Below are 10,870 nucleotides of genomic sequence, written 5' to 3' on the forward strand. Positions count from 1 at the left end.
GATGCTCACCAAACCATGAAAGTTCAACAACAACAAAGGTTGTAGTGTTGGTCCCCAGAGGATAAGTCCTTTGTAATGAATGGTATTCATCAACCCCTGAGGATGCATTCGGTTATATTTGATTATCATCTGACTTTTCTAGTAACCCCAACACCATGAGGTTGACATTTATGAAAAACTCCAGGACTGATTGCAATGGCTTTATTTGCAGATGTTGGTGGTTTTCAGAGAATGATCTCACTGACCTTGGTGATCGTCTGTTTTTCATCCAATGCCACCATGAAGTTGACATTTGTGATTTTTACTGAAATCACAAGAACTATGTGATGAGGATTGCCGTGAAATGTGGTTCAGTCATTCATGTTTACATCATGCTGAAGAAATTTCACTCTTAGTCCCTTGAACTTTGCTGTAGTGGGGTGTTTCTTGGTTTTCTGGTATACGGTGGGTTTACCAATACAGAGCGTGAAACTGTGAAGGTCAGCCGATCCAGCACATTTGCAGAGTACACATTTTATAGGGATGATCAGAGAGTGGGTCACAGGGTAAGGAGTGGGCGTATTTAAATGCAAGGATTTGTGTTTTGTTGTTATTTTTTGTGTAAGGTTGCTAATCAGTGACAGAGGGTAAGACAACAGAACAAAAGGTGGTTGAGTCAAGAGGTCTGCCAGACAGGTGCAAATAGCAAAGGTACGACAACAAAAGGTGAGGGTGGGTCTGGTAGACAGTAAGAAAAAACAGAAGATAAAAGAACTGTAGATAACCGTGGGCAGTGGAATGAAGGAGTGATGTGACACTAGAAGGTATCTGTAGCAAAAGGTGTGCTATTTTCTTCTGCAATCAGGATAAATTGCAATGACCTTGTTGACCATTGACTTTTTATCATCAGCAAAGTTTAAACTTGAAACTCGTCTAATACATATTTATGACCAAATACTCACAAAGAAAATGCCATTTCTGTCAGCCTCAGCTGGGGTTTGTGCTTAAAGCAAAGTAACAAATGCTATATGCTGATGTTAGCATGTAGCTCAAAGCATTGTTATAACTGGAATACAGTTAGCAAGCACAGCTGTGTCATGTTTCAGCATTGTCACCACAACTGTGGTTCTCTATACAGTCTCTCTTGTGCCTACATTTAATTAGAATCCTGTGTTACACTAACACAAAGAACATCCCTTTTTCAGGATCAAAGCACCCAACAGATTCTAGTGCAGACGGAAAATTTCCTATAATTTCTAAAACCTGAATTGTAATTGTAGCAGCCAGAATGTGTCATAAGTCTTGGGAAAAAAAGGACCTTCCTGTTGTTTCTTCAGTTATGTCTCTATCAGTGTTGTTCCATATGTGCAGGCTGCCCTCATTTCCCACTACTGGAAGCAACATTTTGGTTCAAGTTAATCATTTCTGATCTGTCCACGCTTTCACAGAGACTCTATATACACGTTTCATTTAGGGAAGTTGTACCCAGTTGTTCGGTCATGTTGTATAGAATTCCCTGCTTGTTTCTTGTCTTTATGTTTTGGGGCTCAGGTCATGGTGGGCCCCTGACAGACCCTCACCCCAGCATCACAGACCAGCAGCTGTTTTGGGGCGCTGACCAATACGACTTTTCTGTGGTGCTGCGTGCTGCTGGCCAGGACTGTTTCTGGCACTTTGCTCATTATGGAGAGACATTTTACCTGAACTTCATGGTAAGAAGAAGCACCGGGCACACAAACAGATGTCTTTATGTGGCGTGCTTTTCCAGGATGAAACACTTGGCATTTTCATGAACTGAGCTTTGTGGTCAGTGAAGTCATTGCAGACAAAATTCCTTCTTTCTTTTCAGTTTTCAGTGCAACGGGTGGAGGCTTCAAACAGTATTCTATGAAGGCATTCATGTAGCAGGAAAAAGTTCATCTTTAGGAATATGATTCATATATTTCATGACAGTGTTAGCTTAAAATTTTTAGAGTTGTTCAATAGTTCACAGGATTTTTAACAAATTCCCAAAAAGAACATTTATATTCATGTCTGTTTTCACCCACAATGTGAATCAACAGTTTCAAATTATCAAGTTTGGCTGCAATCACACATATACAAGTTTGGACACACCTTCTCATTCAGTGCTTTTTATTTATTATTTATGTTATGTTCTACATTGTAGATTAATACTGAAGATTAACACTTTTTTGCTTACGACATAGTTCCATATGTATTCTTTTATAGTTTTGATGTCTTCAGTATTAATCTACATTGTATAGAATTATTAAATAAAAACCACTGAATGAGAAGGTGTGTCCAAACTTTTGACTGGTAGTGTATTTAAAAGAACTTCAAACCATGTGGAAAACATGAATTGAAATTGTTCATCACATACCCATTTTCTTCCCTCTGGAGAAAGCTTTGTAATTTTTAACTCGCATGATTTGAAGGTCTGTTTCTACTCATGTTTATTGGTTTATTAGGGTCTGAGAACTGAATGGTACAAAGACCCTATGAAACCTATGGGTTTCTTTTTCTTATTCTTTTCTTTGGCTGACTTTTCATTTGGCCTTTTGAAGGCCTAACATGTCTGTGAAGGTTCTCAGTCGTCCAGGTCATCTTAAAGTGAAGGTTTTAGTTCAGGCAAGTCAACTGGACTTCTTCTTGTGATCTTGAAGATGTTTCGTCTCTCATCCGAGCGGTTTCTTCAGTTCTAAAAACTAGTTTGGAGAGTCCCAGGTATTTAACCACTACAGGTGAAGGTGGGGCTATCTACTGAAAGACTAAAGAAATCTTTCAACAACAGGTGTTGACTCCCAATGAGGTATTAATATGCTAATAGAGGGGGGCCTGGTGAGAGTCGTTGATTTAATGGCCCACTGAGTGGCCTCCTATCTATGACTCATCATCATGTGAGTCGTTAGGCTCGCCTGGGGAAAAGTGTGAAGAGTGGTTAAATCTTCTGGAGAGAGTTCTTAAGGGCGCTTTGTATGTTGCTGAGAGATGGTGTCTGAGGCCTCCCCCTCTGTTCAGAGTGGGTCGCTTAAGATGAACATAAATGGCCTCTTTCACTCCTCTCTCAAACCATCTGTCCTCTCTGTCTAGAATATGTACATCTGAGTCCTGTAAATGTAAATGGACAGATGAATCTTGTCCTGAGGTGCTGGCTCTTCTGTGTTGGGCCATGCGTCTGTGTAGACGCTGCTTGGTCTCACCAATGTAAAGAGCTGGGCAGTCCTCACTGCACTGGACTGCGTAAACTACATTGTTGAGTTCATCAATGGCCTCCTATTGACTGAAACTTTGCACACATCAGGATTGGCAAAAAAGTTTGATGTTTTAGGGAAATTGCATGTATTTGAGCCAAACTGGCTCAACAGCATCACCTGGAAATTTTCAAACATTTACTACTGCCAGTATGTGTCACCTACAACTAGGAAATTTGGTTAGCATATCTAACTTGCCGAGACGCACAAAAATGTAATCAAAAACTATACCTAAAACACAATGGGAAGTCAGCCATTTTGAATGATGGGTCATATTTTGGACGATTTTGGACCAATTTTTGCATTCACAGCCTGATTTACAGTGACAGTACGGACATTTTTGACGGCTCGTCATGAAACAGGAAGTGCTGTCTAACTAGCCTGTACATACTCCAGTCAGCCTGAAACTCAACATGTGTGATCAGAGTCTGGCCCTGATGAATTCCACAGACCAATATACAGTCATGGGTTCATCACCTGGTTGATGAACAGAAATCGCTGCATATCTAGCCTGTAAATGCTCCAATCTACCTGGAACTTTACATGTGTGATCAGAGTCCAGCACTCATCACATCCATAGGCCAAAATACCCTCTCAGTTGCACCGCCACCTGGTGGACATGCTTAGATGCGCTGACCAGCAATGATGCAAGAACCCGATCAACGCTGCTTGCAGCTTTATTTGCTGTCTTTATTTGCTGTCTTTTTTCTTTTCTTTTTTTAAAGATACATCAATTCTTCCATATTAGCCAAGTATAAAAATATTTTGTAATGCTGACACTTGTTAGGATTCTTCCTAAAGGTTCTGTGGATATTTGGTGAATTATATGCTAATCTTATCAGCAGTTTCTGTACCTTGCTCACAAAGAGCAAATCAGACAACTGACTCTGATCAAGGAGCCAGAATTCAAGTTTGTTCTGAAAACCTGTCACCACTGCCACAAAGTATCTATTGACCGCCACCATGTATGGAAACATATTCGACTGTCTGTCTGTCTGTCTGTAGGTCCAGTGGGTGACAGGAGTCGGCCATGACAGACACCTCTCTGTTACCGTCAACGCCCCCAGTGGTTTGTTAGTGTCTCAAGTTGATGATGCAAAGGGTCAGATCAACTTTAAAGCCAAAGAAACTGGTATGTATGATAGTTAATGAAATCAGTCGCGTCATGACTTCTTCCATTCGTTTATTTTCCAATTTTCGAGAATCAAGCTTCAGTGTACCAGCCAAAGGAAGTGATGTAAAGTTTGTTTTTTAGATGAACTACATAAAAACAGGAAATAAAAGAACTCTGTAAAGTCAAAAATAAAACTAAAATGTGCCTTAATGATCTTCAGTCCCACTTTGAGTTTTAGGGAAGCGTTTGTGTATTTTAATGACGTTGACTGAGCAGTGGCTTAAGAGGAAAGTTTTGTTTCTGACTTAATGTGGTACTATCCTTTTGTAATGTGAAATCTTGGGCTGTTTCTTCATATCTGTTGGTTGTATCGTCACAGAAAATTTCTTAATTTCTTGTTGAATTAGTTTTTAATCCATTTTAACTCTTTCTTTAAATTTCCCGATTGTGTCTTATGTTTTTTTTTGTCTTGCCTTAATGCCTTTTATGGGCCTGTGTAAGGCTTTCACCATGCACTGCATTACACACCATGCACAGTAGTGTTGGTGAACAGCAAAACAACCTATTTAGCTACTGTAGTAGTCCAGATTATAGCAAGAACAGCTCACCTAAGAAAATAGAGACAATAGTTCATTCTTACTTTAAGACATACAATCATCACACATCAAATTTCTCAAAAGTTGTTATGACTCTGCTTCAGAGGAGAACTTCATTATCAGCCTCAGAAATCTACAGTTAACAGCACCGTAGATAGATGATGTGGTCTACACAGTGAAAGTGCTGGCAGACTGTTGGCAAGAGTGTTTTGGACGTCCCCATTAAGTTGGTTGTGAGAATCCCCAAAGTGTGCAAAGCTGTTATCAAAGACATGGTGGCTGACGGCCACTTTGAAGAACCTGAAATGCTTCTCTTTTTTTCTTTTTTTTTTTGCTTAATGCACGAATGCAAATGTGTTAATTCATAGTTTTGCCCAAACTTCTGACTGGTACTGTATGTTTTGATTTTCTGTGCTATACCCTTCCAGGTTTCTATCAGATGTGTTTCAACAACTTCCATAACCGCTTCGGCACCATGCAGGTCTTCCTCAGCTTTGGTGTTTACTATGACAACTATAAAGACCCCTCCATTGGGAAGGAGGAGGAGAAGAAGAAGAAGGAGGAAATCAGCAAAGACCTGAACAACACTCTGAGCTTCATAGAGGTACATACAACTGCCTGTTGATAAAAATGTACACTACTAGGCACAGGACCAAACCAAACATAGGACACTTTGAAGCCTTACTATCTAAAACATACACATCTGTAAAAACACATTCTGTTGCAGTAGCAAGCACACCAAATTTATCCTAACAAAAACACATAAATAATGCCAGTTGACCAAACAAACAGGGATCCAGAGATCAATCATCCAGATCATGCAGTCCTTTTTTTTTTGCATTTGAACGCAGTGAAGTTTTAGACTCTGGTCCATGATTTGGGACTTAGCTTCCACATCAAAACAAGCAGTGACACTCTGGATAACTGTTATTTGATAATTTCTCAGAAAAAGGAAAAATAATGTAAAAAAAAAAAGCATATTTTGTTTCACGGCTCATATCAGCATGTGAGATAGGTGTTTGGCCATTTATAGCAAAATGGAAAGTCTCACTTTTACCTACATTTAGATACCAGATCTTATTATTTTTTTGGTAAAATGATTTTGTACAATTAAGCATTTTTGACATTATCAAAACAAAAAAATGCAGAAAAAAGTAATGCAACTTAAAAAGCACAAATTTTTGACTCATCAATTGTACTTCTAGACCTTGGAACCCTGATAATATTCATAGCATGAAGGTAGAAACTTTGCACAGCTCTATTAAATATACTGAAGTTACTGCACATTAAAAACAGCTGACCCTGAGGTCCGGTGGGAACTTTTTCCGATTTGTTTGATTATATACGGAATGACCCATTGGTAGTAGCTGCAGCAGTGGGATCAGTAGTGACAGTAGTAGGCTGTTAGTGGGTGTAGTAGTACTATCTGTGACAGTAGCTGTAATGACAAGAGTGGCAGTAATGTTTGTAGTATTTGAACTGATTCTGTGTGTTGTGATGTGGCAGGGTGCAACCCACAAGGTGGAGAACTCCATCTTCCACATGTTCCGCTACTACAGCTTTGGCCGCATGAGGAAGAGCGCAGACTACTTCCTGCTGCTGTCCAACTCACAGTACATCACCTGGTGGTCAACAGCCCTCAGCCTGCTCATCGTCACCTCTGGTTACCTGCAGCTCCGCTTCCTTAAAAGCCTCTTTGTCAGTAAGACAACCACTGAGGACGAGAAGCCCCGGTGCTGACAGGCTCCAGGTCAAAACTTGAGGGTGTCTAAGATGAAAATGCAGCCACAAATTAAGCTGAAAGATGGTGATGTGACTTGTCTTTCTGCTATTTTATTTGTGTGCTTGTACTTCATTACAAAACATTTGAATAAACATAACTATTTAATCAATAATGCTTTTCATTGCTAAAACTCTTTACGTTGTAGTGTGTAGAAAAACACTGTCAATGAAAATTACACCAAAAATATGTAGAATAAATATACCGATGAATGATAAAAACAGATTAAGTTAAAGTACCTATAAAGTTTGGATTTTTAGTCCATCCATCCATTATACACCACTTAATTCTCATTAGAGTCATGGGTGGGCTATCCCAGCTGACTTAGGAAAAAGGCAGGAGACACCCTGGTCAGGTCATCCGTCTGTCACAGGGCTACATATAGAGACAAACAATCGCACTCACATTCACACCTACAGACAATTTAGAACCACAGTTAACCTCAGCACGTAGAAAACCCATGCATACACAGGGAGAACATGCAAACTCCATGCTTGTCTAAGCTTGCCTTGTCCTGCAGAAAGATCCTGGGACACGAACCGGGAATCTTCTAGCTGCAAGGCGAAAGTGCTGAACACCAAATCACTGCGCAGCCCAAGGTAAATCCAGTAGCTTACAAAATTCAAGATAAAAATCTAACTGACTAAATAAATAAATACAGTGCAATGTAATTGTGGTTGTACATAGAGTAAAGTGTAATGCAGAAATTATTGTGGTGGTATCATGTCTGTCCATTTTCAACCTCACAGCATCAACCCTCTGTTCAACACTCGTTCTTAGGACCTGGAGACATTAAGGTATGTTCATGGAGTCCATATATTCGCCATGACACTCTAACATCATCTACAAGAATGATGACAAACCTCAGAAATGCTACTTAATCAGGGTCTTCATCGACCCACCTTCCAGGCCAAACAAATCTGACCATGGAAGACATCTGCAAACCAAGTAAACTGGTGCTCACTATCTGCTGTGCATGTGCCCAAACCAATAATCAAGACGGCTGTTGCATGTGTGTAGAGTAACCAAGATCACAGAAATGTGGCACTGTGATGAACAAAGGGAACAAAGGGTTTTTGTCAAACCCATACGCACCTTTCTGAATGATAAATAGGAAAGTCTGTGTTACCCGGTGGAAGCAATGGAAGCAATGGATCTCTAACCCATTTTGGCCATATACCTGCACACACAGACACTGAGATCATGAGCCTTGAAATGTTCAGTGATCTGAAATAACTACTCTGCTCTACTTTAAACTCTGAGTGAGCATGAATTCATTTTTAAGGGTGGAGTCAGTCATATTCTCAGTGAGGTTATAATATCATCAACATGGATTATTAATGCACTGTCTCCTCATGCACCTGAAGGCTGAGCTCAGCATTACAGCACTGTGGGAAACTCTACCAATATTTAACATTACATAATATCACCTCAGTGCAGCCACTTTGATTCTTAGAGCACTCACACACTGGATCGAGGTGGGAATTGTATTGGGTTTATCTGAATGCAGCTGTGAGGAATATGAATGGAAAAGGGACCTTTTTCTGAAAGGGGCTTAAATGACAGAATGCCTTCACTTTAGCAGACTGCTGAGCCCAACAATGTTCCATACTCCACGTCTTGCATAAATGCTGCTGCAAACCCACATCTCGCTGAGACTTCTAGTTGAAGGCAAACAGCAGCCTCTTCTGGAGGGATCCTTCCTGTTTAAATCTGCAGCACAACTAATGGTCCAGGCTCATGTACCATCACGCATCGACTATTTCAACTCCTTACTGGCAGTCCTCCCCACATACACGGTCAAACCTCTGCAGATGATCCAGAATGTAGCAGCATCTCTGGCTTTCAGACAGTCAAAAACAGCACGTCATCCAGCTGTTTAGATTGTTTCACAGGCTTCCAGCTGCTGCTGCACAAAATTCAAAACTCTGACACTTGCATTCAAAACTACAATGAAAACAGCTCCCTCCTATCTTAACTCTCTCATTCAGGTCTACAGTCCTTCCTGCTCACTGCGCTCGGCCAACAAAAGGCGCCTGATACAACCACTACAACAGAGTCGGTGGATAGCAGGACTCTTCTCCTGTATGGTTCTCCTGTGCTGGAATGACTTACCAAACTCTGTTTAATCTGAGTCCCTTTCAGTCTTTAAGAAAATACTAAAAACCCAGCTCTTCACTCGACACCTTTGCACTTTACAGACTGCAAATGAATTAAACTAAATTAAATTAAATGAAAGTAAATTTTTAATAATCCTATTACGTCTGCACTGCCTATATACACTATGGTCCTATTGTCACACTTGGACTTGGCTTATGGCTCTTATCCAGTTGTTTTCTCCTGACTAGATCCTTGCTTGTGTTGTATCTACTCTCAGATGTAGGTCGCTTTGGATAAAAGCGTCTGTTAAATGAAACAGTAGAATTGTAGGGACTGCAATCGCACAAATTAGCACTGCTATTAACATTTGTATAGAGAGAACCTACTGAATTACACTTTCTCCTGTGCTATGCCCCTCCCTACACTATTAAAAGACATATACAGATATAGACACAATATTTTAGAGAGAGTTTTAAAGGTTTCCTTAAGCTTCCCAGCTGGTGAGACAATGTCAATTTTAAAATTTTTAATTATTTCAGAAACCTACTCAATACATTGTGTAAAAAAGTGAATCCACTGTATGTACATACAATGTCTAATCCTCCTGTTATCCTCGATTCATTTCTTGAGAGAATTGCATTCAAGTAAAACTGTTGGTTGAAAACATATGGCTTCTGTTAAAAGGTATAGACTTTCTCTGTTCTGAAAAAAATCTATTTTAACTCCACACAGTTGCTGCTGACCCTATTTGTCCAGTTGTCAATATAATTTCTCCTTTGACTGTTCAAGAAAGTCAACAGAAACTGATCTATCTTGCATCGATATGTAAAAGCCTATTTATGGCAGGGGTGTGCATGACGTCAATGTCCTCATCTACTGCAGTCCATGAGGGTCCATGTGCAGCCTAAATTTTGTGACTGTGCAGCTGAGCACGTGCCAGGAAAACAGGCGGTAAATGCCCAAAAAAATGTTTAGTACGATGAGAGACTGAAAGGGGAGATTCTCTGTCATCCACACCTTTATAGTTCAGCATTAAAAGAGCTGCAGTTAAAGTAGTTACTGGTGGACTGGAGGAGCTTTGTTCATGCTTTTATCTACAGAGACCAAACATAGTAACAAGTCCTCATTTCTCCTGAAGTCCTACACTCTGTTCACACACAGTGCCCAGCACACTTTAGGAGTAATCAACGACACAGTGCCACAACCCAATTTGTAAGCAGCTGCTGTTGCCTCGTCTGTTTTTTTGTATTCGATATGAAAGGAAATGAAACCAGCTGTGAAGCAGACCAGCACAACTCTATTGAAGTATGAACAGAGCCACATCCACGTACTGCTTATCGGCTTATGGACACAGAGACCATTGGCATTAAAATGTTCAGTGATTTGAAATAACTACTCTGCTCTACTTTAAACTCTGAGGATGAAGTCAGTCATGTTCTCAGTGAGATTACAAAACCATCAACATTGATTATTTATGCACTGTCTCCTCATGCACCTGAAGGCTGAGCTCAGCATTACGGTAACGTGGGAAACTATCTATACTTAACATCACATAACATCAGCTCAGTGCAGCCACTTTGATTCACTTCATATCAGCACACAAACAGTAAAAGCTGTCTATAGTGTGCTCTGTACACATTTCTGAGTAACTGGAACATACCCTAGAAGCATCTTACCTGCTGTGTAGAACCCCAAAATACAACCTGATATTTTCCCTGGTGTTGTCGTAGTGGCTCTAGATTCAGAGGTAACAAGAAAAGTACTCAGAGAGTAGCACTCCACCAAGGTTGTTCAGTCATTGTATCATTTCTGATGGATGGAATCCTTAATAAAAAATGACCTTGTGCTAAGCACGGGCATGTGTTTTGCATGTGTATGTTATGTACAGATACCAAATCACATGACCTAAAAAATTGATGGGATTCAGAAACACCCCCACAATGCAATCAATTGTTCCTTGTTTGATTTCCGATCGATAAGTCCCAATAAATCCACAGCGGCTGATTTGTAGTTGGATTGCAATCATGTGATCGTCAGCAGGCAGCTGACA

At 40.2% G+C, this 10,870-nt stretch overlaps 1 protein-coding gene across 1 annotated transcript; it reads left to right on the forward strand.

The window, feature by feature from the left end:
- The first annotated feature begins 60 nt into the window (after positions 1-60).
- On the forward strand, positions 61-6,820 carry tmed6 (transmembrane p24 trafficking protein 6). Its single transcript, XM_022212347.2, has 4 exons — positions 61-1,691; positions 4,236-4,362; positions 5,369-5,544; positions 6,447-6,820. Exons 1-4 carry the CDS (start codon positions 1,479-1,481, stop codon positions 6,678-6,680), a joined length of 750 nt encoding a protein of 249 aa, XP_022068039.1. The 5' UTR covers positions 61-1,478; the 3' UTR covers positions 6,681-6,820.
- Positions 6,821-10,870: the final 4,050 nt, after the last annotated feature.

This window comes from Acanthochromis polyacanthus, chromosome 8 (assembly GCF_021347895.1).
Source record: "Acanthochromis polyacanthus isolate Apoly-LR-REF ecotype Palm Island chromosome 8, KAUST_Apoly_ChrSc, whole genome shotgun sequence".
In the NCBI taxonomy this organism is placed as follows: Eukaryota; Metazoa; Chordata; class Actinopteri; family Pomacentridae; genus Acanthochromis; species Acanthochromis polyacanthus.